The 25,777-nt window shown below is 51.1% G+C and overlaps 10 protein-coding genes across 10 annotated transcripts; 5 read left to right on the forward strand and 5 right to left on the reverse strand.

Moving 5' to 3' along the window:
- Positions 1–302: 302 nt before the first annotated feature.
- Positions 303–1,645, reverse strand: med7 (mediator complex subunit MED7). The gene is made up of 2 exons (XM_073720220.1): positions 1,271–1,645; positions 303–1,220 (listed from the first exon to the last, which is right to left on the reverse strand). Exons 1-2 carry the CDS (start codon positions 1,529–1,531, stop codon positions 693–695), a joined length of 789 nt encoding a protein of 262 aa, XP_073572361.1. The 5' UTR covers positions 1,532–1,645; the 3' UTR covers positions 303–692.
- A 67-nt stretch (positions 1,646–1,712) lies between these two features.
- On the forward strand, positions 1,713–3,249 carry BJY04DRAFT_36939 (phosphatase PAP2 family protein). The gene is made up of 4 exons (XM_073720221.1): positions 1,713–2,016; positions 2,076–2,169; positions 2,234–2,573; positions 2,621–3,249. Exons 1-4 carry the CDS (start codon positions 1,867–1,869, stop codon positions 2,991–2,993), a joined length of 957 nt encoding a protein of 318 aa, XP_073572362.1. The 5' UTR covers positions 1,713–1,866; the 3' UTR covers positions 2,994–3,249.
- A 600-nt stretch (positions 3,250–3,849) lies between these two features.
- BJY04DRAFT_206823 (uncharacterized protein) lies at positions 3,850–10,134 on the forward strand (the record flags this gene model as incomplete). Its single annotated transcript, XM_073713765.1, has 6 exons — positions 3,850–4,167; positions 4,215–5,351; positions 5,409–5,459; positions 5,955–7,519; positions 8,096–9,269; positions 9,319–10,134. The coding sequence occupies 6 exons, from the start codon at positions 3,850–3,852 to the stop codon at positions 10,132–10,134; spliced, it is 5,061 nt and encodes a 1,686-aa protein (XP_073572363.1).
- A 228-nt stretch (positions 10,135–10,362) lies between these two features.
- Positions 10,363–12,230, forward strand: BJY04DRAFT_186402 (F-actin-capping protein subunit alpha). The gene is made up of 7 exons (XM_073710898.1): positions 10,363–10,675; positions 10,745–10,763; positions 10,881–10,996; positions 11,054–11,143; positions 11,198–11,250; positions 11,304–11,441; positions 11,494–12,230. Exons 1-7 carry the CDS (start codon positions 10,619–10,621, stop codon positions 11,840–11,842), a joined length of 822 nt encoding a protein of 273 aa, XP_073572364.1. The 5' UTR covers positions 10,363–10,618; the 3' UTR covers positions 11,843–12,230.
- A 345-nt stretch (positions 12,231–12,575) lies between these two features.
- Positions 12,576–14,447, reverse strand: BJY04DRAFT_217046 (tannase and feruloyl esterase-domain-containing protein; the record flags this gene model as incomplete). The annotated part of the gene is made up of 1 exon (XM_073715931.1): positions 12,576–14,447. One exon carries the CDS (start codon positions 14,445–14,447, stop codon positions 12,576–12,578), a length of 1,872 nt encoding a protein of 623 aa, XP_073572365.1.
- A 422-nt stretch (positions 14,448–14,869) lies between these two features.
- BJY04DRAFT_36999 (uncharacterized protein) lies at positions 14,870–16,424 on the reverse strand. The gene has a single exon (XM_073720223.1). The coding sequence runs from the start codon at positions 16,266–16,268 to the stop codon at positions 14,883–14,885; it is 1,386 nt and encodes a 461-aa protein (XP_073572366.1). The 5' UTR covers positions 16,269–16,424; the 3' UTR covers positions 14,870–14,882.
- On the reverse strand, positions 16,375–16,776 carry BJY04DRAFT_36994 (uncharacterized protein). Its single transcript, XM_073720222.1, has one exon. It carries the CDS (start codon positions 16,731–16,733, stop codon positions 16,482–16,484), a length of 252 nt encoding a protein of 83 aa, XP_073572367.1. The 5' UTR covers positions 16,734–16,776; the 3' UTR covers positions 16,375–16,481.
- Positions 16,777–17,621: 845 nt separating this feature from the next.
- On the reverse strand, positions 17,622–18,348 carry BJY04DRAFT_217048 (uncharacterized protein; the record flags this gene model as incomplete). Its single annotated transcript, XM_073715932.1, has 2 exons — positions 17,622–18,079; positions 18,132–18,348. The coding sequence occupies 2 exons, from the start codon at positions 18,346–18,348 to the stop codon at positions 17,622–17,624; spliced, it is 675 nt and encodes a 224-aa protein (XP_073572368.1).
- Positions 18,349–18,986: 638 nt separating this feature from the next.
- BJY04DRAFT_217049 (HNH endonuclease signature motif containing protein) lies at positions 18,987–20,223 on the forward strand (the record flags this gene model as incomplete). The annotated part of the gene is made up of 5 exons (XM_073715933.1): positions 18,987–19,065; positions 19,138–19,338; positions 19,415–19,518; positions 19,572–19,862; positions 19,921–20,223. The coding sequence occupies 5 exons, from the start codon at positions 18,987–18,989 to the stop codon at positions 20,221–20,223; spliced, it is 978 nt and encodes a 325-aa protein (XP_073572369.1).
- A 630-nt stretch (positions 20,224–20,853) lies between these two features.
- On the forward strand, positions 20,854–25,348 carry BJY04DRAFT_206827 (uncharacterized protein; the record flags this gene model as incomplete). The annotated part of the gene is made up of 5 exons (XM_073713766.1): positions 20,854–21,489; positions 21,537–21,700; positions 21,754–22,269; positions 22,317–22,907; positions 23,980–25,348. The coding sequence occupies 5 exons, from the start codon at positions 20,854–20,856 to the stop codon at positions 25,346–25,348; spliced, it is 3,276 nt and encodes a 1,091-aa protein (XP_073572370.1).
- Positions 25,349–25,777: the final 429 nt, after the last annotated feature.

Consider the following 25,777-nt stretch of genomic DNA (forward strand, 5'->3'; position numbering starts at 1 on the left):
AATGAGGTAAGGATGCGCAGATATCACCAATGTGTGCCAAAGGCACTTCAGATGGGGTTGAAACAAAGATAATAGGCATCAATCATCATTTGAGAGAAGAGTTTGATGTGCTGGAAAGAGATGCGATGAGACTTACATTGACATTTGAGGGAGAGAACACAAATCAACGCAGGTAATTGAGAAAGGCGACATCATGCCTGAGCAGCCTGAAGCCGCACTGTTGTTAGCAGATCCAGCTGCGTTGCGTCGTAGTAGAGAACTGTCAACAAACTCCTTGCAAAAAAATTTGGCGCGATTTTATAGCAAGCGAGACTAGGGCGACACGTGACTACGGATATTAGGATCTTCCGATGCGGGTCTGCTCAAAGTCTCAAGGATGTTGGGGCCGTCGGAGACTCGAAGACGTGAGCGGCGAGCAGTGACGGAAACGTGCCTTCCGGGTATCGCGTATCCATAATCAAGCGGCCGATGCCGCTCATTCTAGCTAGGCGTTTGATTGAGATTGCCTCAATACCGCCATGTACTTGGAAAATGCCCTCCTCTTGCGCTATATTGTGTAGGCTGGTAGCAATGCCACAGAACAAGGCGTAGCATCAAGTGGCGCATCAATCAAACAATTTCTATTGCGCAAATCGCCCAAGAGAATGTCACGGGAGCAGTTTTGTGAGTCTGGAGGCCACCAGACACTCGAATCAACCATCCAGCTTGCCGTCCAGGAGATCCCAAATAAGCTGGTCGTCTTCAGTCGATTCTTCCTCTGTCCTCGCAGCATCCTTTCCATCTTCAATGCTTGACCGGATAGTCGATTCCACATCAGCTCCTTCAGCGGCCAGTTGGTCCAAAACAGTGATGAGCTCTTCTTTCAGCTTGTCCATTTGCTCTATCTCTTCCTTCGTGCGTCGCAACTGTTCCTCCATCATCAATATCAGAGACTCGCGGGCTTGATGTGGTCGGTACAGGTTGAGTAAATGATGCGCATTGATAAACAGGTTGCGGATGTCCTCAATCTTCGGCTCGAATTGATCCGGTGCGACAGAAAGAATACCAACGAACTCTAGGAAATTTAGAAGCAGCGACTTGCTGATTTTCATAAGATAGTAGGCATGGTTCAATGGCTGTGCACTTTGCGAAGCGGCTGCTCCGTTCGGGTCGGATTTGGGGAGGGAGGGATAGAGCTGGGTAATGCCTTGTTCTTCGAGCGAAGGAAGGTCGGTCAAAAGCTAAATGACAATGAGTAGCTAGAACCAACGGTCATTGGTTTGATTCTTACGTTCTGCACCTCGCCGAAGACGCTGTATTGCTCAGAAGGAATCTCTGGAGGTAAGAGGAATCGTAGCTCCGGGGGTACTTTCAAGGAGCGCAGTTCGGCCGGAGACCAATCCTTCTTTTGAGGTCTCCCATTATCGTCCTTGGAGGCCTCCTTCTTGATATCGCCGAGTTTCTTCAAGTTCTCGGTCGTGAAATGTTTCCAGAGAGGGGGTGGAGGAGCGAAAGCAGTATTGAGTGCGCGCTGCTGGGCCCCATCAGCCATGGTGGGCTAACTTCGTCTTCGAGGTCGGTTCGGAGTATGCAGCCGGAGTATGTGATAAGAGATCAATAGGTTCTTGTTACAGGTCAGTAGACATGCACGGGGGGCTGAAAGAGAGGATGCCGGAGGTTGCGAGGTGTTTTGGTCGGTGATTGCGGAGATTGGGAGACTGACGATGGATGATGGCCCGTGCATTTCGGACGTCGAAACGCCAGCAACCGACGATCGAAACGACCTTTCGACTTCAATCTCTTCGACCTCTCCGGATCCAACAGTGCTGGTCTTTGATTCAGAAAGACCGACTCCCATGACATTCGTTATCGTCTGAAACTCCAAAAATGGCCCGCAGCGCTCTGTCTGCGGGGTCAGCAAGGCCTTCCTCTCCTCTGGTCGGCGGACTTGCTGGAGCCTTGTCGCGTGTTTTCCGACGATCATACCCCCTAGTCGATGCAATTGGCTTAGCCTTTATTATAGCAGGCTGGATTCTGGTATTTATACGAACCCGGATATTGTCAATGCGATTTAGACTAACTGTTGTTCTTGATAGATCCAGATATTCGTGACCCCATTCCACCGGATGTTCGCTCTCGATAATCAAGCCATTCAGTATCCTTTTGCCGTCATCGAGCGAGTTCCTGTGTGTCAGTATCTCCTGCTTCATCTTGCCCAATGCTCTATACTAAAGTTGTTCTCTCTTGCGCTCAGTATGGTCTATCCTATACGCCGGGCTAATACCATTGCTTATCCTCTTGATATGGGCTGCCATACTCCGACCCAGTCCACATAAAGTACAAGTGACAATCCTGGGCTTCCTCACAGCACTGATGCTCACCTCACTTCTCACGGATATTATAAAGAACGCAGTTGGAAGGCCTCGTCCGGATTTGATCTCGCGTTGCATGCCTCAGAAAGGCACACCAGAGAGCACGCTTGTAACATGGACTGTTTGTACGCAGACCAATGAGCATATTTTACAAGAGGGCTGGAGGAGCTTTCCCAGTGGTCACAGCAGTTTCTCATTTGCCGGTCTAGGATATTTGTCCTTGTAAGTAAAACTTAGTGGTTTTAGACTAAGCACGCACTGACCGTCAGGTTCTTTTCCGGTCAAATGCACGTATTCCGACCAAGAACGGATCTCTGTCGTTGTCTCCTGGTGTTGATTCCGATTGTCTGTGCTCTTATGGTTGCAATATCGCGCTTAGAGGATTATCGCCACGATGTCTACGATGTTACAGCCGGCACCATTCTAGGATCGGTAGTCGGTCACTTCTGTTATAGACGTTACTATCCTTCGTTGCGCTCCTTCAGGTGCGATACGCCATACGGAAAGGACGATTTTAGTCCGGATGGCTTCTCTAAACTCCCGGATGATGAGGAGCAACAATTGCCAAGCCGTCATGCCAGGTCCTGGACTGGCGAAGAATCCTATCAAATGGAGGAGACAACATCTTCACCAGGACGGTAGACGACTTTCGACTTATCTTACATTTCCACTACTAAGAGCACTATTACGACAGCTGGATGGTCTACTAAGTGGTGTTAGCATTGATGATAGTTCGATTCTTTCTTTTATCATTATGATACCCTAGAGTGTTGCAAGCTATTCATTGGGTTTGTTTTGCAATCGTGCCACTGCAACCATTCTCAGGTCGAGAAGTATCTAAGGCCCTGTGTCATCATTATCATTTTGAATGAACAGCACTGAGCGAGAGACAACCAAATCATAACTCCTTGTCCAGTTATTATTGTCGGCGACTGCAATAATGTGGAGAGCTGTGGGTTCCGGTACATTGTAGGCGCCCTTTGCCGGTGGTCTCCAAGCCAAAACGCCCTGATCGGCAACCTCTCATGTCGGCCCCACCCCCACCACATCACTCTCTCTCTCTGGAGACTTGCGGGGGAGCACCCCCCGCGTTTCGAACACCATCTCCGTATACACCACGCCCGAGCATCTACCTATAAAAATGGGGCTCATCAAGGATCTACAGGCTTCCAGTTCCTGCTTGAGCACATTGTTGGCGTCGTCTTCCTCGGCTCTAGTCTTATCCTCCTAATAGCGAAGGATTGCTGACTCGCCTTACCCAAACAGGCGCCCAGAGTTGCCTTCCAAGATAAATAGCAGCAAGCTATCGGCTCTCAGCCATCCGTAACTGCCGATTCACATTGGTGGCCGCTCGGTACACCTCATAAGCCCCTGGTGAGCTTTCGGCCTCATTATCACGCCAGACATGTCATGGACTGCATACATTACCCTTATATAAGACAATAACAAGCATTCTTTTCGTTTGGTTCATCGATCTTGGTTCAAGCATAATCAAGAAATGGCAGTCATATCAGAAAGTCTCACTCTTATGGGGACAGTGTCAGATTACGTTATCTATATCCTTCCCTCTCTTGTCGTCCTGTGGCTCCTTCGACAGTATCTCTACAATAGCCTCCATCGCTATCCTGGCCCATTACTAGCCAGGTTCACGAATCTATGGCGTTTCTTAGACGTTCGAGGCCGGCGGCCGGAGCTCACACATCTGGCGTTGCACCGAAAATACGGTGATATTGTTAGGCTCGGACCAGACACATTGTCCTTCGCATGCCCCAGTGCCATCAAAGTGATATATGGGCTCAACAAGGGATTTACCAAGGTATTCTCTAGTCGTTCATCTACAATTCAAAGCTAATAGGTAAACAGTCACAGTTTTACCCCGTCCAAATGACGGTCTCCAAAGGCGAACCGCTCCCTTCTCTCTTCTCCACCCTAGATGAGAGCTTCCACGCGAAATTGCGCCGCTCTGTAAATCACGCATTCTCCATGACCTCGCTAGTTCAGTACGAGCCAATGGTCAATGAGACAGTTGAACTGTTTCTTGACCAGACCGCGACACTGTTCGCCAACCGCGGCCAGATCTGCGACTTTGCACGCTGGCTGCAGTTCTTTGCATTTGATGTCATTGGTAGCATCACATATAGCAAGCGCCACGGCTTCATTGAGAAAAATGAGGACATCGACAACATCGTCAAGTCCCTTGCCCGGATCTTCGACTATGCTGGGCCCATCGGACAAATGCCCTGGCTTGACAAGCTCCTGTGGAAGAACCCAGTTTTCGATGCACTTCAAAAATGGGGCCTCGCGGACAACTCTCACCCCGTAGCTATTTTTGCCCGCCAGCGTTTGGACGAGCGTATATCTTCCAAGTCCAGCTCAGAAAGACAAAAGGAAGACCTCCTCACAAAGTTCATGAAAGCGAGCGAAGACCGGCCCGACTTCATGACCGAGAAACGCGTCCTCACCATGGCCGTCTCCATGGCCTTTGCCGGATCTGAAACCACAGCGATAAGCCTCGCCGCAGTCTTCTACTACCTCCTCAAAAATCCTGAATATATGGCCCGTGCCCGGGAAGAACTTGACAACGCCGTAAAGGATGGAACAATCATCAACCGATCAACCGGTCTCGTTTCCTGGGCCGAATCCCAGAAGCTCCCTTTCCTTGATGCCTGCATTAGAGAGTCCTTCCGTATCTGCCCAGCTGCAGGTCTCCTGTTGGAACGCGTCGTTCCACCATCCGGCGTCGAAATCTCAGGGCATTTCATCCCAGGCGGTACGATCGTCGGGTGCAGCGCGTGGGTCATGCACCGCCGCGAAGAGATATTCGGGCCTGACGTGGATGTATTCAATCCCGATCGGTGGTTAACGGTTTCGGAGGATAAGTTGAAGGTGATGAATGGCACGATGCTGCAGTTTGGGGCCGGGGCAAGGACGTGCATTGGCAAGAATATCTCGCTTATGGAGATTTATAAGCTCATTCCGAGCTTTCTGAGGCGGTTTGATGTATGTTCTTTTGCTTGTTTTGCTTTGAGAATGAGAGAGCTGACGTTCATTTGATAGGTTCAACTTGCGTATCCGGACCAGGAGTGGAAGTTGTGGAATGCTTGGTTTGTTAGGCAGTATAATTTCAAGACGAAGTTTACTGCTAGAGAGATTGGTATGTAGTCACTTGGGAATAGCTCTTGGAGATTCATTGATATATACTTCCTTCTATCTATTTCGACTCTGTCCAGATATATAGTTTCGGGACGTAATCTAAGAAAATCAGAAAGTCCGATTGCGGCTATTCATCTGAGGTAGGTAAAATTGCTCTCGCGCCTTCCATCTAGTTCTTTCTAAACCAAGGACAACAATAGGTAGTTTACTGCCAGGATTGGGGGAAACCTACGTCTGGTATGGAAAGATACTGGCTGTGGTGCCTCAGGCATGAAGGCCTTTCGCCCCGTGAAAAGATTAGGTAAAATGATTTGAAACCAATCTATTTCTCCCTCCCCTCAACCACGATGCTCCTTGCCCTCAGTCGAGGCCCGAGGATGATATTTTGCGTGCGATTTCTGCAATGAAAAGACTTCTCCGGACACGATCTGTTGAATGCCTCGTAGAAAGGCCAATGACCGCACGGGTCCAGTGAAGACCCGTAGCCGCGAAGGATGCTCCGAATGTCGGGCGAGTCGGGTCCGCTGTGATACCAAGAAGCCAACCTGCACCAGATGTCAGGAGAGAGGGCTCACCTGCTCGACAAAAGTGGTCTTGAAATGGGAGTCGGAGTTTACCAGCCGGGGAATAGCCTTTGGACGAGCTGGTGTCTGGAATAAAGGCGGAAAGGCCACACCGTCAGCTTCAACTCCGAATGCCTGCTCGCCTGATGAGCAGGAGTGGTGTCTCGTCCCTCATGTGGAACCATGGCACTTCATTAACAGCTCAATTGAGGCCTTTGAGCTGCCATACCGAGTTGAACCTTTGGAAGAAGATCATGCTGTCGTTCGAGCATGGCGACCGAGCAGTAGCTCTCCTCTGCCATACGACTATGAGGCGGCAATGATTCAGGTAGCTCGACCGGTGTCCGTCCTACCTATTTTCCCTCACCTTTCTGGTTCGAATGATGGGCACCTGTTTGAGTACTATGTCCAACGAGTGTGTCCTCGAACGACTGCAAGTGTGAATTCTACGTCTCCATTCGCCTCGATTATCATACCCTTTCTCTCAACGGCATCCGCAACAGTGTCGAAGGCAGTCCAAGCTCTTGGGGCATGCGCTTTATCCCAAGAAGACCCCAGCTATGGAGCCGTTGGGCTGCATCTTAAATCCGAGGCGATAAGAGGTCTTCGACACAGGCTCATCGCTTCTGGATCCTCCTCATCTGACCCTGAAGTTTTGGTAGTGATGCTCCTTCTATGTCTTTACGAGCTTATTGACCGCTGTGATGAACGCTGGACGATTCACTTGAATGGTGCGAAAGACATCATCCGCTACAGGCGACAGCAAGCCTCGTTGCCCGCTTCGCAATCTAGTGAAGTCACTTCGTTTGCGGAACAGTTCTTTGCTTTCCAGGATATCATGGGTCGTACGGCCTGCGGCAAGCAACCGCTGTTCGGCACTGAGTATTGGCGGCTTGGTGAGCGCAAAATCGACCCCTGGATGGGATGCAGTCCGGAGTTGGTTTCTATTCTGTCAGACATCACGGAGCTGAGCCGGACAAGGCGGCAGTTCGGTTCGGATGCAGAAAGGGCGGCGTTATCAATGAAAGCGGCGAACCTTTGTCGACAGCTTGAGGAATTGACTCAAGATGTTGATGACGGCGACGTGGCCCTTCGATCAATCGCGGAGCTGAAACGTCTCGCCGCAATACTATATTTGCACTGTTCATTATACAATGCTTCGCCGACGACTGGCCTAGTGGTCCGTTATGTACGAAAGATCCTGCAACTCGTGTCGGATACGCTTGATACAGGTACATGTATAGGCTTGGCGTGGCCTGTCTTTGTCGCTGCCGTCGAACTCGATCCGCTCAATGATGATCTATGGAAGGATGATGATGGCCAAGAAATGTGTGGGCGACCGTTGGTGCTACGCGCGCTGGCTGCCATGTCCGAGTCGAATATCTTGAGTGTTGCCCGGACTAGGGCTGTGATAGTGAAGGTATGGCAGGTTCGTGACGATATACTGAAACCGTCAGTGTTGGGTAATGCTTCCGAGAATAATGACTGGGAGAGCTACGTTGTTCCTTTTAGTACAGCAATGAGTTTAGCCTAGATTCAAACACACAGGTTCCCACATCACAAGTAACATCAGGCAGGGGCAGATACGTAGTGCTGGTGGTATGGTTGCGATTCATAGCACACAAATCAGAGCGGCGCGCGAGGGCGGGGCTACCTAACGCTCGGGATTCCGCATTGGGAAAAATGGACGTCAATGGATGGATGGTTGGACCCGACCACCAGTGGACAGACCATCTAACCACCACAATTCTCGAGCTTGTTGACCGCGCGATATGCTACCTGTGCCCAAGTGTCAGGACCATTGACATCTCCTCGATTCTATCTTTACCTCAAACCTTTATTACCCCCTGCTATAATTGAAACATCCCCCAACCTTTGACGCGAAGCCTCGGCGCTTAACATCGCGACCTTTAAACAGGAGGACGCCCTCGCGACAGGAATCTCGCGATTTCGACCAACTAATCATACAACCTGCATCGACCTCAAGCACATTATGACTGCATAGGACGGACTGTGGCAAGCGCATAGCATGGCACCGTCGATGAACCCTTCTACATTTTCCCACAGCGCTCCTTCTCTCCCATTCGCGAGCAAGCTCAGCGAACAGTTGTCTCAACGGACTGAGTTGGGTGAATCAGGCACCCAGACCGACTCTGCTGCAGACAACGTTGGCCTGCTCGGACCGCCATTACGCCCATCTCCCAAAGCACGATCTTTGTCCGATGCGTCAAAGCCCTCGCCTTCTTCCATCATCTCGGAAGACCGTCCTCTTAGTAAAGATGACTCTTCCCTGCCGCCGTCTGCCCCTCAAACACCACGCCGCCCGACTTTCCATGGTCCTCCTCTGAATCTGCAGTCTCTCCCACCAAAGACCTCCACGCCGGCATCCTCCCGAGCCCCCCTCTCCCCGAAGCTCGATCCGTCCCACATCTACAGCGCTGCTTCCCCGGGTTCTGTCCTACCGCGCCGCTCCCGTGGTCTCGACTTCTCGCGTGCATGTACAAATCTTCACCATTCTATCATTGCAGAATCATCTCCGGATTCCTCCCCAACGGTCGGCGGCAGAGGTGTAGCGATCCCACAGCGGCGGGGCTCGCCGGGTTCTACATCTGTGCCGCCCTTCTCGACCTCCAACCCCGCTGACCGAACCACGATATCGAGCTCCATGTCGAGCGTTAACATGATGGAATCTGATACTAGCAGCAGCGAGGAAGACGACGAGCCGATGATGGGCGATCGTGACGATATCATAATGAATACACCACAAGCAAAGAGATTGGCACCGGGATTCAACGCTTTTGGCGGAGGCAATGTACCTAGTCCAGGAAGCGAATGGATGGGAAATTACACACAGGCGGCAGCAAGCTTGATGAGTTTTCAGCGAGCGCGATTCCGGAGAGGGCGCAGCACCAGGCACAGCTCGAGCAGCGCAAGTGGGAATAGTTCTAAGCAGAGCCCTGCACCTCTTTCTCCACCTGTGATGAAGAGCATTGAAAACGGTAATGGATACTTTGGTCATCGAAATGGCACACAGTCGCGGCGTGAGAGCTTGAGTTTGGGGACTCGCGATTTACGACTCTCAGATATGAGCGATGAAGGGGAGAGTCGGGCTTTCCGTGGCCATAGTCCTACGGGGATGAGATCGGACAAGGCCCCGTCTGGAGTCATTCGACGGCCGGTCACTCGGCGGAGCAGCTTACTGGTATGTATTAGAGTTGCCTGGAGATGGTCTTTACTGACTACCTTTCTAGCCCAAAACGAAAACCTTTGCACGGATTCGTGCAGCTTTGATGGAAGAGTCAGCTCCACTCGATAGCGACGCCAAGCGAGAAGCTGAGGTTATTCGCCAAGTGCGTGAGACTGAGCCAGACATGCCGCAGACATCGCCGGTACTCAGCGCGTTCTCATCGCCGAATATGTTCATACCGCCTGGGCTGGAGGAACGTGATGAACTAAACGAAAAGCCCGCTGCACATCCAGATGAGCCCAGCTTTAGCGACCAGGCTCACCGAAATTCCGGCGGCCCCGAGTTTTGGAATTCTTTCGATGAACGATACCGCACCCCACCGCCGCCCCTCCGGCAACATGCTGCGTCATCGGTATCGGAAGAGGACATGGCAATGGCAATGGATATGACGCCATCCACCACTTTTGGGTCGAGTACCTTCGAGTTTGCTAAACCCAGCGAACGGCCGGTGTCACGTTCTTCGACTCCTCTCCCCAGCCAGCCAGGTGTCATCTCAGAGCTGCGCAAAAAGCGGCGACGAGAGGACGATTTCGACCCTAATTTGTTTAAACGACGAGCTGTATCTCCAAGCATGAGCGCACAGAGTAGCCCAGTTATGCCCAACTCGCCGGCAGTTCTTGACAGCGGACCTAACATTTGGGGACCTCCGCCTAAAACAACTATTGGACCGCTCTTCAACGACCGGAGTGAGCCCGCAACGCGAAACGCACCAAACGCACCAAACGCACCAACCACACCGCACACCGGGACGCTGAAGCGGGTAGGCATGCAGGGTATGAACGAAGCGAATGACGGTTTCATGAACATGAGCATCGAATAGCGTCTAAGATGAGGGCCCGAAGTGTCTCTCCGGCAGCGAGCCGGACTCGCCTAGAATACAGCTGGTCTTGTTGCACACCCGCCGTTCTGTATCTGGACCAGACTGTTTATATGAACCACAAGGGCCAATCATGGCGTGGGAATACGGCTGGGCCGGTTATATATGTCATTATAATGCCATTCTTTCTAATGGATTCTAATTCTACTATATACTGTTTTCAGAATTAGCCCGCTAACGTAGGGTCGGGTTGGACTTCGCACTCTCGACTGTCCTCATACTCGTAGCCAGCCAATGGCGGCTAGCGGCGCACGTGCCAACCTCCGCGGCTCCATGTCCGTTGGATTGCTTGTTGACACCGCGGAGCAAGCTGTTCTCTCTACCCTCGAAACTATTCCACTATCCCATTATCTGTGATAATATCTGGCCTCTGCCGCAATTATTCCCTTTGGCCGCCCAACCACCTTCCTAGAACCGTCCTATCACAATGGCTTCCACTGTTGAGCTTGCGTCCTCATTCATCGAGGGTGCCCCGCCGGGCGAGGTACATTGCCCCCAAAGCTTGATCCCATGGATTTCCAAAGACAGATGAGCTAATAACTTCTCCTTGTAGCTCGCCGATGTTGTTGCTGGTACCTAACCCTCGCGATTCTGCCCTTTCGACTGGAGCCCCCCGCCCCCGCACTCCAATCCTCGCTCGCATTCCACTGTCTCGATACACCACTAATTGTTGTTCTCTCGCGCCCCAGATATCAAGACCCTTACTTCCGATAGTGATGACTTGATCCCTTCCCTTGCACCTGCTTTTGAGCGATACAATGAGACACAGCTGGCGACCGTCAAGCTGCCTGGAGCCAGTCAGGAGGTTGGTGCCTGGAGGACGATGCCTGAGGAAATTTGACACTGACGAGTGGCATGACAGGTAATTGTCAGCGAGTTCAACAGACTTGAAGGAAACCGATACTTTGATGTAGAAAGCCAGACGTCATTCGAGGTCGACCATGTGACACAAGTGAGACACGTCGGTACTAAGCCCCTTCAAAATAACGCTGATTAGGTGTGATAGGAAGCCTCTGGCGCGCAGTCATATGTACTGGAGTCACAAAATGCGGATTTGATGTAGGTTTTGATGCCGTTGCATGGTTGGATTGAGCGATGGCTGAATCTACTAGCAAATCCCTCCTCAAGGCGCTGAGCGCCCATGCCCGCGAACACTACCCGTCCTCTTCCTACGGTGTGTATCCGATCGAGAACGACTCAGCTGTGGCGATCCTACTCGTTGCCAACCGATACTCGCCAAATAATTTCTGGTATGTCCATGACTGCGAACTTGTGTGGACCACAATTAAGACATTTTTCTAGGAACGGCCGGTTCCGCTCTATTTACCAAGTTCCCGTCGGTGACTCCGCAACCATCTCCGGCAAGATCCATGTCGATGTCCACTACTACGAGGATGGCAATGTCTCCTTGAACACCACCAAGCCCGTCAGCGTTTCCGTCCCCAGCGCCTCCGCTGAGAGCATCATCTCCCGTATTGCAAGTGCGGAACGCAGCTACCAAGAGGAGCTCAACAGGGCCTTTGGACAAATGGCCGAGGGTGCATTCAAGTCCCTGCGGCGGCAACTTCCTATTACGAGGCAGAAGGTGGAGTGGGAGAAGGTTGGCGGGTACCGGCTGGGACAGGATATTTCTGGTGGAAAGGGACGGTAAGCGTTATTTACACCGGCAATATGATGAAGGGTTTTCTATGCACATACTAAGGTACAATTGATCTGATTGAGTGAAAGCCCTACTTATCAGCATAGAACTGCATATATCCCTGTAGGGCCTGATCTCCCAATGTCCTCTGTATCCTGCAAATCGGCATAGCCTGACAGCGTGTATATACCAGTCACAAAATATTTGTTAACGGGATTATTTGGCTTTGTTCTCCAGGCCATAGGCATAAGCAGGTTCTGAACGGCCATCTCGTCCTACTGGTCGTGTCGAAGCCTGTATGTTGTTCGATAGTGTGACTCTTGATGTCGCACGACAACGAAACTCGGAAAGAGAACAACCGTTTAGGACCGGGGGTAGAAGAAGAATCTGCTTCCTCTCATCGAGCAATCAGCCCCGAGCCTGCTCCTGGAATGCTACCTGGGGGCCGTGAGAGTGTTTAGCAAACGAAATGGGGCAGCAGTCAACGCAAGGCAGGGGGTTCTTCACCCCTTAACCTCTGGGAGATGGAGGACTACAGATAAGATAATCGATTCATTAAGCTCTCTTAGAGTAAGTACGTTTGATGCCGGAAAAGAGAAAAACAAGGAGAAAAGTGAACCAGTCGAGGTCTTCTATCTGTCCACCAAGAAAGAGGCATGGCACCGAACTTTCGGACGAAGAAGCATAACTACAGTCCAAACTCGTCCATCCACATCAACATCCCTTTGTTCCTATCCACGGCCCATTAGACATAAGCGGTGAAGGCAGCTACCCCCATGATCAGCAGCACGGTCAAATAAGAGAACGCGATCATGATTTTGTGTTTCACACTCAGTCCATGGAATTCGTACTTCTCCTCCTCCTCGCTCTGCGCCTTTTCCTCGTTCTGCGTGTTATCCTCGTTATCCGCGTTTGCATCGGGGCTCTCCTGGTCGGTGTCCTCCTTGACATCGCCCTGATCCTCGACAGGCTCCTGCACCAGGTCTTCCTCTTGATCTCTAGGAGTAGAGGTGTTCGCAGCGGGGTTCTGGCACTCAAAGCTTCCTTTGACGTGCATATCGCCACCAAGATAAACAGGCTTCTTGGGGTAAAGACACAAGTCCCGAGTGATATTCTTTCCGACAGCACTGACGGTCTGAGCAGGAAGTGTCTCTGGAGCGGCGCCATGCTCAACCCATTGCACGAGCGCACTGAGCGGCTTCACTGGCTGAGGGCCATTCCCACCCTTGCAATGGCCGACTCCAGGAGCAGTGAAGACACGAAGAAATTCGTCCACGGCGGCCAGATTGCCAAACTGTGCGGTGAGAATGTCGTGTAAGTCAAGGAGGTGCAAAGGAGGGATATACTCGTCGGCAAGTCCGACCCACGAGAGCAGCTTTCCTCCGTTCTGAGCGAATTCGGACAGGTCAAGGTAGTCGTCGCCGACGAAACGCGCGCCAATGTCGATAGATTTGTCGTAGATCTCAAAGTACTTGCGGTAGGACAGCTTGGTGATGTCGATTTCGGCGTCTCGAACAACCATATTTTGCAGCCACGCAGCGGCCGTTGCAAAGGGTGAGGGGATCCAGCTGCCGTTGCTGTAGGTTGTATTCGCAACACCCGAAAAAGTCGCGCCAGGCGCCATTCCATACCAGTTCCTCACGCCCTTCGACGTCCGCGGTCCATCGAGGATCTTGCGAACAATCCTTGCGTGACGGTTGGTGATGGTGATTGTGCCGGTGGCTGGACAATCAACCTCCTTCCCAACTAGCTCATACGCGTTGAACACAATTGGACAAGTCCTGAGGAGATCATAGTCGTTGAGCAGCCCGTCCTCGATCCCATCAAGCCAATCACAGGATTTGATGATAGCCCCCTGAAACTCTTCGAAAACACAAGGTGGAACCATCTCCCCTTCGTTGTGCATGACAACGATCGGCCAGAAGGCTGCCGGCCCTGCGTTGTCGGAGGCAAGCCCAGGTGCTATTGCGAGGATTCCGTCAAAGTCGGCTGGGTACTTGGCGGCGGCAGCATATCCTTGACGGCCACCCTGAGAACATCCGACAAAGTAGGAGTACTCTGCTTCGGTGCCGTAGTACTGCTGAATTAGATTCTTGGAGGCGACTGCCATGTCGTGTGTCGATCGCCTCGCGATGTTTTCCATCAGGACCTCATTGAGCGAGTTGTCTTCATTGACACCCCACACGCCGCTCTGCGGATTGATGGTATGGTTGAGTGTAAGTCCCCCGTCGGTAGACGAGGTTGCAAAGCCGGCCAGGAAGGGCTCAACCATGTTGGAGTCATATCCGGCTGCGAGCCCTCCACCACCAGTAGCAGCATATCGCCCATTCCAGTGTCTATTAGAAGGTAACCAGGTTGAGATGTAGACGATATCATCCGAGCCGGTGTGCGTAAGAACGATCGAGACCTTGCAGAAAGTGGCGGATTGAGGATTGTCCGGGGGAGAGCTGGGGTTTTCGGGTAGGTTGTAGTTATTGACAGGAGCAGTGGTCATGCGAAGAACCATTGCGCCAGGTATCGAGGGAATCCTAAGCCTGGAGCAGCTGGTGTCCTGGATAGGAGCCGGAGTAATGCTTGGGACAAGGCTGAGGAAGATAAGAAGGTTTTGGAGAGCCATTTTGGAAGTGCTCGCTTTCACCATGACTTTTGGTGGTGAGATCTGGCGATGTAAGAAAGGTGTAAGAAAGATTGTAGGATGGCGACGTAGATAGACTTTATATGATGCAATTCTTCTGGCCTGGAGTGAATGCCACATTCGCAGGTTTTGTGATCTTGCATGTCTGGATGTGGGTTGTAGTGTGCCTGTATGCACCTGGGTCTGGTATATTCACTTTCTAGATAGTATTGACCAATTAAACAAAGGAGCTGCTTCAGGAAATCACCCTGCTGAATGGCCAGGCCCTTCTATCGGCCGAAGATCTGGCCCTAGGAGAGCTGGAGCTGGAGATGCACTGACTCAACTAAGAACAAGCTTTCAATCAGGCGAGGCTGGAGATGTTATGGATCATACAAGATGCGATCAATGATAGTCCGATAATATACAGTGTGGTTCTTACAAGTCCACCATATTCACAACACCCAGAGTGTAGTTCCAGAGCTGAGTCGAGTAATCGGTGCAGAAGGTTAGTCCAGTGTAGTAGGTACTGCGCACTCCTTGCAGTGCGTAGAGTTTCCGATAGAATCCAGCGCGGACGTCATCCACCGAAACCATCATTGTCGAAGGAACATGAGACTCCAAGGCGACGATTTCAGGCTCTTCAGTGATTGGAAATGTGCCTGCCTCACCCATGCGCCTGAAGTCGTCCATCACCAGCTGCCTAGCGTCGTCCTCAGAAAAGTCCATCGCGCCCATGATCCTGGTTCTGTAGTATCCCGGGAAGCCTGAATAGTCTATGATACACTGGTACGGGGCAGTGGGGAGACCTCCAGGCTGGTTTTCAGGGTCGGTGTTGAAGATGTTGAAGCCATCGGGTATGCCAGTGTTGGTGAGCACGGCAGCATAGTAGTTTATGTATTTCCACTTGGAGAAGAGCAGCTGCTCGTTCTCGTCAAGATCAAAGCCATAAAGATTGGATAGGATTGGAGGAAAGGTGATAAGCAGTTTCTTCGCGCTGACCACTTTGCGATCTCCATTGGCAGTCTTCACCACAAGCTCAACGCCATCAGAGCTCCGCGTGGCTTTGGTGACCGCGCTTCCATAGAGGACATTATGATCCTCATCAATATACCGAGCTGCCTGCCGGAACAGCGTGCTTGAACCGTTTCTGGGCCTGATATAAGGACCTTCGAGCAAAGCATCGATGTGAGATGGCCCGAATAACTGCAAGACGTACAACAGCGGCGCTTTCAAGACGTCACCCAGCGCGTCAGTGAAAGTATATATGATCGGCAACGCAGCTTGTAAGTCGTGCTCTTCAACAAATTCCCGGAACGGACGGAGGAGTACTTCAGGCACCTCATCTGGGAGATCAAATGCGCCCGGGATCAGATAGTTAAACGGCTCGGTCACCTTTCTGTACCGAATCAGAGCCACGAGCAACGCCAGAGCGTCAGTACTGCTCGGCAGCACTCGCTGGCCAGTTTCAAGGTTGACATAGTCTGTGAGGATTGCAGGCTGGTGAAACAGTTCATGTTCAACGTGGAGCTGGGCGAAGAAATCCTTGACGACTTCCTGATCAAAGTACGCGCGTATACCAAAGTCCAGTTCCTTGCCACCAGGCAAATACGCCATATCGGAATGGCCTCCTAGGTGGTCCTTTGGTTCCACAATCACGACGCTGCGCCCACGCTCGATCAACTGCACTGCAGCGTATGTACCTGTAGCCCCGCCTCCAAGAATGCAGACGTCGCGGGCGATAGTATCGTCTACATGAGACGACAGGAACACGGTGGGTATGAGCAAGGCAGTCGCAAGTCCACGAATGTGCAAGGAATGCATAGTAGTCCCGTAATTAGTCAGAGAGTAGAAGATGAATCAATTCAGACTTTGCAAGCGCAAGAGGTCTCCCGAGCACCACCGCATGAACCTATACGGAAGGTGTAACCATCGACCTCGAGAGTCTAGTTCCTGAACCAAGGGAATCTATCAAACACAGGGATATCACAATGAAACAAAAGAGAAGAAAAAAAAAGTAGATGTTTGGCTCCAGCGTCAAGTGTACCGAAATATCAGTCCAATAATAAGGCCAATGATTGCCCCAACGATGAACCCAACCAAGGCATACATGATATAGTACTTGAACACCCTCAGCTTAGATCCGTGCCGCCATTCTTGCCGGACCTGAGCCCATGTTTTGAGATTGTTCTTGGGGATTTGTCGGCCCGATTCGTAGTCGTAGGCTGATGGCCCGGTCGGGGCGTAGACTTGCGGCGGTGGCTGTAGAGGTTTGCTGTCGGGATTCATTTTGTTTTCGTTTTTCGTTCTGGAATAGGATTTAGTGGCCTTCAGTAGAAAAGGGGCGGATGGTGTACTTCTTCAGAGAGATTCTGGCAAGGGGCACGGCACAATGAGGTATAGGTTGTTGGAGAAAGTGCAGGCAAAGGTTGATTTAAAGCCCCAACTGACGGAAAACAGAGTGGATCTCAGCCTCAGGAATTATCAACCGATGGATCTCTGAGTTTGAGAGGTGGATGGCAAGATGAGACTAACCCTGAGGCTGTGCACGTGGTGACGTACTGATCGTCATTTGTATAGACTGGCTGTAGCAGTGACAGCAACACAGTCACGGCCATGATTGGCAGACGAGTGTCTCCAACAAGTTACCTATTGCCCTGATGCCCCATGATAGAATCTGCCTGGCGTGGGGGCCAATCGAAGTATCTGTCACGAATTCCCGGTGCCGGGGATGAGGCTTTGGGTTTTAAATGGGCCACAGGGTCCTTGACGGCGGTTGAGCTGTTCTTAATTCCGATGTCATGAGAGGGATTTATATGGATTATGGAGTAGCTGTACAGTGCATTTTGGTGGCGTTGTCCCCACAGAAATAGTTAGCAGGTCAGTCAGCCCTATGCAGATGGCCATGGTTCTCATCCAACCCTTGCGACGAGAAACATGGTTGTTTCTGTTGTTCTATTGCCAGCACAAACATTGACACATTGAACTAACAGCAGCCTCAAGAGGGAAGGGAAGAAAGCGAACTTGATATACAACTACAGGGCCACTCTTCGAGGACCTAGTCCTTCCTAACCTCAACCAAGCTATCACAATTAAAACCAACAGCATGCCTACATCCATCCATATACTATATATTAGCTGCCCAGCTCCATCAGATTGATGAGCATGTGCATCTACCTAGATCTTCGGTAACTCAGTGATCCAGTCTTTCGGAGCCTCCTCCACCAGCTCCTCGTTATCCTTCTTATTCCCCGACCGATCCATCCTCTGCCAAATCAGAACACCGATACCACACAGAATGGGCAAACCAATCCCGAAGCCCACCCCGAGCGCAGCTTTGTCCCCCGCTGAAAGCCCCGCATCTGGATCGGGCGTTTCCGATGCTCGACTGGAGCGAAAATCAACGTTGGTCCTAGAGACGAGAGAAGTGGATGTGCTCGACGGAGATGATGTATGTGCATCTCGTTCCCCAGCTGTGGGCTCGATGATAGTGAAGTATGCAGAGGTAAATCCGAGTTCAGGAGAGGTATTGGAGTCAAGGCCGAAAAAAAAGGCGCCCGAGTAATCAAGGTCGAAGCCGAGGAGCTGCACGGCCCAGGTAAAGCTCGTTGTCTCGTCGCTTGCGTCGGTTTTGGCTGGTTCTAGTTAGATACCTGTCTCTGGTTTCGAGGATGGAATGCCGCGTACAGTATATGTGGACTGGGGTTTTCAGTACAATGTGATTTTGCTGGTAGAAAGAGATGTTGAACACGTCTAGCGTTGTCTCCCATGAGATGGCTTGTTCTTCGCCGAGCGTCCACTGGCTGAACTGCCTGGAGGAGGGGTTGACGAAGAAGCCTGGCTCCTCAGCCACCACAGACAGGGCTGCAACGACGAGGAGGCAAAAGATATTGATTAGGGTCATAGTGTGTACTGGACAGTCTGACTTGACTGGGGAGAGTCTGGCAGAAAGACAGGATCTTTTCTATTCCATGCTTTCCTTTGTTTCTTTGAACCATAGCGCCCTATCCAGCGCAGGCTGAGGCAGTGCTGGTTGTCCGGTTCTTTGTTCTCGAAAATCAGATCAAAATTTCCCCAAGGTTGGACAGCTTACTACTCGTGGATCACTGGATTTGGAACGCAAACAGGCTAGATAGAACCAGCTGCCATAGCCTAATAATGAGGTGCACTTGAGGGTTCCCGTCTTATAGTTACAGCCACAAAGCATATCAGAATCACATGGAAAACTTTATTAGTCCAGAGTATTTCTCCTCGTGGAATATCTGAGATGGCATTCATATCCTGATCAGCTAGGTAACTATGGATTGTCAGTTCCAGCATGTTGGCCATAGCAGGGCTACCTATTATCTGCCTCCTCCACGCCTTCTCTTCACTTCTCCATCTCTTCACTTCATCATCTCTTCACTCTACTATCTCCTCACTTCTCTAGCTCCTCACTTCTCCCTCTCTTTCGCTCTCTTAGTCTATCTAGTATCACCAAAGCTCCCACCACTGTCGCTCCTCATACACCACTTTTTGCTTCATTCGATCCAGCAGATCACTATGACCCGCCAGCTCAAAGAATCAAAGATCGAGGGCAGGAACTTACTCTTGTACGATAACACCGGAGAGATACTCGGCGGTGGGTTTCCATGCTATGCATGTTCCTATGCATGATTCATCCTGTCTGACAGATTTCTGGATATTTTCATAGGCCTTACCATTCGGACGATTTCGCCGTACGTCACCCAGACAATGCTTTACAGATACAGCGCCCAAATACTAGAATTTCCCGGGCCGCCTAGCCCCCAGTGGGCAATCTTTCACTTGAATATGGATGGGTCCACGGCCACTAAACTTCGCCGGAATGGACATAGCCTCGTGAGGCCAGGGGCTTATATCGTTCTACAGTCGAGTAAGTATCTACTCAGAAACTGCGGCTGTGTTTCTATAATGGAAGCAGATGGATGCTTACAGCAAAGCAAATATAGACTCCAATCCTATAAACGTAACTGCTACGGCCGAGCTTTCCATCCGACGCCTTTACTCAAGCGAACCGTCCTCGAGAGAAGTCTCTGCTGACCGCAACGCTCACGTACGTACGAGATATTGCATGTTATAAATGTGAACCTGACACTTAGATTGCAGCAAAGGCACTTTCGAGATTCTGTACGAGAACGAGACGACAAGTGCGTGATTACTGGCGATGGGCTGGGGAACACGACTCCGGTCCCCTATGCTGGATCCGACGCCGCTCACATATATCCTGTGAGCCGGGTTGCAGAATGGAGGCAACAGAATTTGCAACAACACATTACTGACACGAGTCCGGCAACCGCAATCACCCAGACGGGCCTATATTCCGCCCAGAACGGGCTTCTACTGCGATCGGACATCCATCACTTGTGGGACAATTTCCTTATTGCAATCGACCCTGACGTGAGTTTCCTGCTCAATGGTCGTATGCTGACTACCTAATCGGTATCTATCCCTACAGGCAGATTACAAAGTCATCTGCTTCCACGGAGAAGACACCGTGGAGAAGAAGCGCAGGCTTGGGGGGAACCGGATAAAGGGTGCTACACACAACTCTCCTAATCCCAACGATCGCATTAGCCCCCGGTTGCTTCGATGGCACCTGAAAATGTGCCTACTCAAGATGATGAAAGGTAATTCCCAGATCAAAGACTGGGAGCATGATTTGGAGCCTGATACCATAGAAGGAATACTAAGTGAGCCAGACGGCGCCGAGCGCATGGAAGTCGAGTTGTTCACCAGGCTTGGACCGTACCTTGCCTAGCTCTGCGAACCACTTGTCGAGTTACCGTAACGCCGGGTAGCCTTTCTGGATTCTTAAGTAGTGCCCAGGTGTGCGGGTGATTGCGAAGAGGGTTGAGACTATGGGGAATGGAGCTGCGAATACCGAAGACTTCATGTGACAATAGAGATCATGATCATAACCCATCGGCTGCGTGATTTGCGAGCGCGTGTATATTCCGTGGGGGAGGTAAATCCCTTCCCAAAGAGGAAGTATCAGCGAACAGGGCTGAATTATTGCCTGATGGACGTAATCAAGGTACTACATGCAGTGCATACTATTCTCCTCCTCCTCCTCCTTATTTTTTTTATTGCTGCGACCGCAGGTTCGCAATAATAGGTAGTGGAAAGAAATCGCAGGGTGGAGAGAGAGAAAATGCAGAAGTGCGCGTCATCGGCCCGTCACGTCACAGGAACGAGCACCCAGCTTGATGTCACCGATCGAACTTCCACACCTTACAATCCATACATCCATTTCTCCATCTCGGACTACCTAACCTACCAACCACGATGAATTCTCTTTGAATTAACCGCCCGCTGCCTACCTCCTACCTACCTCTTCTTCCCCTCCCAGCCTCCCAGCCTCCCAGTCGATGGATTCGAGTTCACTAGGATGTCAGACGCAAGTGACTCGGACTCCTGTGTGACTTTCCACCAGTATGGCCAGAGGTGTTCCGCACTGGCCCCCTGCCGTAATTGTCGGCACCGCTGGAGTGGTCAGGAAGACGGAGTTGGAGGCGCTGAACAGGACCACTCCAGCGACCCTGACTACTATCGCAACCTCTTAGATGATCTATTCCGCCTGGTGCGCTCCACTGATGAAACAGGCGTTCGACCGGTGCTGGATATGGTTCGAAATGGTGCTGCACATGACGATGTGCGAAACTACCTCGACCGCGCATTTGGCCGCGTGCCCTCTTCAAATTCCGCTACCAGCTCGTCGTTTTTTCTCCCGAGGCTTCTGTCGAAGTATGAGGTGGAAAGTGGCGTACCGGCCTTTCGGTCAAAGGTCATGGATGTGCATTATCTGTGCGACTCGGCTCCAGTCAAGGTCCCTGCGAAACCGTGGACAACTGTTACGGATGACGATGCGCTAGTCTCTCATTTGGTCTCGCTTTACTTTACCTGGGATTACCCCTTCTACGCCTTTGTGGACCGTGAAATTCTCATCAAACACTGGCAGATGGGCAATCTTCAGTCGGACTTTTGCAGCCCGCTTCTGGTCAACTCCTTGCTCGCCAATGCTTGTGTACGTTTCTCGCCTGCAGTACATATTGTCGACTAACCCTGTGGCAGCACTACTCCCACTACTCCGAGGCATATGCCGTCCCGGGAGATGTGAAAACAAAAGGTACCGACTTTCTCGCAGAGGCCGAGAGGCTGTTGAAGGACAGCCGTTTCGAAAAGGGTTCCGTCGTCCGATTGGCGTCGCTGCAGGCATCACTGCTATTATACGAAAGGTGCGTCACCACCATGGTATCGTAGGTGTCTAAACCTCTCTTAACGTGTCTAGATATTCAATGATAGGGGATGATGACAATGGCTATATCATGCTCAGCCAGGCACTTGAGATGGCGGAATCACTTGGAATCATTAACAGTCCTCACCTGGATCTCAATCGCGCGCACATGTCGGAAGACATGGTGTCGTCAGTCAAACGCACGGCATGGGGCTTGTTCCAAATTGACACGATTGTCCACACAAACTTTCTGCGGCCGAGTTGCGTAAATGAAGTCAGTATCGAGCGGATAGACCGCCAGGAATCGAAGCCGACGGATATTTGGATTCCGTATCCGACAAACAGACCTCACAGGCCGTCTTGGCTGAGCCAGACTTTTGATGAAGCGTGCAGGCTGTCCTATATTGCAAGAGACATGTCTCTTATACTGAGTCCGTCATCAAGAAGACCAAGCGGGGATATAAGGCAACAGAAACAAAGTTTGTTCAATGACCTTCACGCGTGGGAATCTGCACTGCCCCCAATATTCAACCCCAATTCGCAACCAGCACCACACATTATCCTCCTACGGTACGTTTTCTGACCCACTATTAGAACCCTCACTCATCACCCTCTAGCATGCGCTACCACGCCCTCCTAATAAACCTCTACTGCGACTGGTTCGACGGCAAACTCCCCTTCAACCATGCAACCGGCCAAGCAGCACCAGCCCCCTCCACCCGTGCCGCTGACCGAGATTCCTTGGAAGTGGCCCTTTCCTCTGCCCGCGAAATATCCTCCCTTACCCGCCTCCACAAACGTGCATACGGCATGGACCGCGCCCACCAGTTCGCCATGTACGCCATCCTCCTGGCTCTCTTCGCATTCCTTGAACAAACCTCTTTCAACGTCCTAGACCACGACTTCCTTTCCTTAACCAGCGCCTTTTCCGTCATCGCCTCCCGCTCCCAAGTTGGCATGAATCTCTTCCACATTTTCCGGCACTCCGTGCGATCTCGGCTCGAGTGCGGAAAGTGGGAATCCTCAATCAAGATTCCGACTGAACTTGAAGAGCTTTTCTTCAAGAATGACTCTTCCGAATTTCCTGATCGCTGGAACCATTACGCCGAGGGGTTACAGCGGCTGGCCGAAAGAGGCGAGTATATTGGGTCTGTAGATGGCGGGTTCCAGGCGCACGCGGCCAGCGGTATCAACGATATGTTGAGAAAGTATGAGAGTTTGAGTATTGGAAGGGCGGATGATATGCGCGGGTTGGAGGAGTCGAGCGGGTTCGGCTTTTCGCCTGGTCAATGACAATTAGTTGCCTCGGGCGAGGGGTAATGATAGTTTTGGTAGAGATATGTTGATGCAGCATAATTCGATTGGAGAAACGCTGTCTAGATCTTGTACATAGTGAACAATTTTGAGCATTTAGCGGGGTTATATTTTCAATGTACCAGAATCAAGAACTGCTAATAAATCAGGTACTGGCTACTCGGAACATCGAAACTCTCACTTTGAACAATAGTATAGATACGGTAGATATAACTGAATCACGTGAAGTTCTATAAGAGAAACAAGGCCCCCCGCTTTGGAAATAAGCCTCCTGCAAGCTATTAGGTAAGTCTTGGAAGGCGCAACCGCATGCCATTAAGCTTTCAAGGTCTTTACTGATACGATGTCTCAGATGTGACACGGAGAGGCGAGCTTGGAGCTCTTATACAGGGATTGATAGACTGCGCCCGAGTGTTGCTCTGGAAAAATCCATTTCGAGATTGCAGTGATTTTCTAGCGATAGCTTCGAGCCGAACCTTAAGCACCCATCATTGAGACTTGGGAATTGCGGGGTATATGGAAGGAAGAGCTTAGAGGGAGCCGTAGAGGCTAGGTACCAGGCTTTTTTTTTTTCACAAAAGTCACCGGCGGAGTGGTTGTGGTCAGTATCATCAGGCCATAACGCTTGTTAGGCAGCGATTTGGAATTACGCGGAGGCTAGAGCAGATGAAGAACCAACAATGAAATTGTACTTATGGAGGAATTAACCAATGGGAAGCAGGGGATCTACATCGGAGGCTAGTGCTGTTTCCGGGCCGGAGCCATTTTTAGTCTCCCTCCAGTATCTCCGACTCCCAAGTGCTCCCCTCCCCTTTCTTCTTCCCTTTCATGACTCTGAACAAAGTTTTAAATGGAGAAGCAGAAGCATCTTCGCATTGGCACGACCAAGGTTCGGTCGGGATGCTTGGTTTGCAAGTCTGTATCGCCCCCCCGGCAGTATACCTACGTCCTGGCTAACCCCAGCAGAGCACGTCGAATAAAATGCGATGAAACCAAACCCACTTGTCGAAACTGCGCCCGCTCAAAGAGGGATTGTGCCTACGCCAGCCCCTCACAGGATCCAAAGTCGAATCTGCGGATTGTGGTGTACACTCCTCGCGCCAGTTTTGCAACCACGGGCGCTGAAAAGCATTCTCTCGATTTCTTCCTTGCGCAGATGCGCACGCGCTTTCCGATCCACTTTTCGCAGCCCGTTCTCCAGGCGGCTCATCGGGAGGATGTGTTGGCCCGTGCGGTGATCGCCCTAGGCGCCATGCAGCAGGTCTTTGAGTATGACGATTCTTCTGCAATCGGGACGTGGAGCCCGATGGCGCAGTTTGCGATGCAGCAGTATGGGAAAGCCTTGCGGTTGCTTCAGGATCGGGTAATTTCGAATTCTCGGGGGATGGCATCGATGTCTCCCGATATTCTTCTGATTTCTTGTATATTTTTTGCGTGCTTTGAGTGTTTGCGAGGGTCGACGCAGGCGGCGATCATCCACATGCGCTCGGGATTGAATCTGCTGCGAGAATACGATGATGATCCACGAACGGGCCTGCTGATTCCGAGGCGGACGATGAGGTCATTGTTCGTAAGGCTCGACAACCAAATAATTGAGATGAGAGGAAGCACCTTGAGTATGACATCGCCGCAGGACTGCTTCGAAGTGATCGCAGGCGATCCCACACCGGAAGATGATGTACACGACGCTCTAAATGGCTTTTGGAATCATATTCTTCACGGGATGTTGGATGCAGCCAGAGCTGTCGCGAAGGGAGAGACACCGGGACCCGCTATAACCACATCGCAGAACGACATCAAAAATAAAATGAAAGCACTGCATGCAAATTTCACTCGAGAGCCAAATGCAGGAGCCTCACTGGGCGATGACTACGGCCAGGACCCGGACATCCTGCATATTTGGTTTCTTCTGTCTCCAATGCTCTTGACGGCGAATACGTGGGATCCTGCCGACGTGTGGGGACCGCACAACGACAACTTCGCACAGATTGTCGCACTTGCGGAGGGATACCTGGCTCGAGAGTCAGCTAATCACTCATCGAGGAAAAGAACCTTTTCCTTCTCTCTCGGTGTTGTTCCTGCTCTTACGCTGACAGCATCACGATCACGCGACCCCACTGTGCAACAGAAAGCCATGTATTTGCTCTCGATATGCAATCGGAGAGAAGGGATTTGGGATGCAAAAGCCGCCCTCCAGATCGCTAACCGGACAGTGGAGCTTGATAAGTCTGTCTCAGATACATCGAGTGAAGAGCAGGCAGCAATAAGGCTGAAGAACCGAGCGGCGGCGTTTGACGATGTCCTTGTGGACGAGGAAAATTCACCGGAGCCTTAACTTTGTGTGAGATCTGTATATATGTAGACAATGTAAATATCATCAAGCATGTCATCCATCTTTGCCATCAACATTCACGTCAATGAGATCAGTGGAGGAGGATGTGTTACTGTTGCAGGGGTTCAAATTCAGGTTAGTCCCTCTTGTTGTCTTTTTGCTGCTCAATCTAGGTCTCCATTATCGCTTGCTGTTGCAAATCATACGCCCATCGGGTAGGTAGGCAAGACCTTCAGTTCATCCAACAGGCGGCTGAAAAGATGTCTTGCTACCTCCGGGCTACCTATCTCCGGTCGGTCTCCAGGCTCAGCCCCGGCCTTCGATCTCGGAGTTAAGATACGCTCTATAGTTCTACCAACCGAGACCATTCAGTATATAATTCTAAACTATGAGAGCAATTCCACTACGATCAATCCATTTAAGGTTCACCAG

The sequence above is a fragment of the Aspergillus karnatakaensis genome, assembly GCF_047715665.1.
Source record: "Aspergillus karnatakaensis strain CBS 102800 unplaced genomic scaffold BJY04scaffold_18, whole genome shotgun sequence".
NCBI lineage: Eukaryota > Fungi > Ascomycota > Eurotiomycetes > Eurotiales > Aspergillaceae > Aspergillus > Aspergillus karnatakaensis.

Bases quoted from the DNA above. Each gene is read 5' to 3' on its own strand.
- med7 (XM_073720220.1), bottom strand. From the start codon at position 1,531: ATGGCTGATGGGGCCCAGCAGCGCGCACTCAATACTGCTTTCGCTCCT. The intron at 1,221-1,270 runs GTAAGAATCAAA...ATTGTCATTTAG, and splicing joins TCTTCGGCGAGGTGCAGAAC to CTTTTGACCGACCTTCCTTC.
- BJY04DRAFT_36939 (XM_073720221.1), top strand. From the start codon at position 1,867: ATGGCCCGCAGCGCTCTGTCTGCGGGGTCAGCAAGGCCTTCCTCTCCT. The intron at 2,170-2,233 runs GTCAGTATCTCC...TCTTGCGCTCAG, and splicing joins CATCGAGCGAGTTCCTGTGT to TATGGTCTATCCTATACGCC. The intron at 2,574-2,620 runs GTAAGTAAAACT...ACTGACCGTCAG, and splicing joins GGTCTAGGATATTTGTCCTT to GTTCTTTTCCGGTCAAATGC.
- BJY04DRAFT_186402 (XM_073710898.1), top strand. From the start codon at position 10,619: ATGGCTTCCACTGTTGAGCTTGCGTCCTCATTCATCGAGGGTGCCCCG. The intron at 10,997-11,053 runs GTTGGTGCCTGG...GTGGCATGACAG, and splicing joins TGCCTGGAGCCAGTCAGGAG to GTAATTGTCAGCGAGTTCAA. The intron at 11,251-11,303 runs GTAGGTTTTGAT...TGAATCTACTAG, and splicing joins TCACAAAATGCGGATTTGAT to CAAATCCCTCCTCAAGGCGC.
- BJY04DRAFT_36999 (XM_073720223.1), bottom strand. From the start codon at position 16,268: ATGCATTCCTTGCACATTCGTGGACTTGCGACTGCCTTGCTCATACCC.
- BJY04DRAFT_36994 (XM_073720222.1), bottom strand. From the start codon at position 16,733: ATGAATCCCGACAGCAAACCTCTACAGCCACCGCCGCAAGTCTACGCC.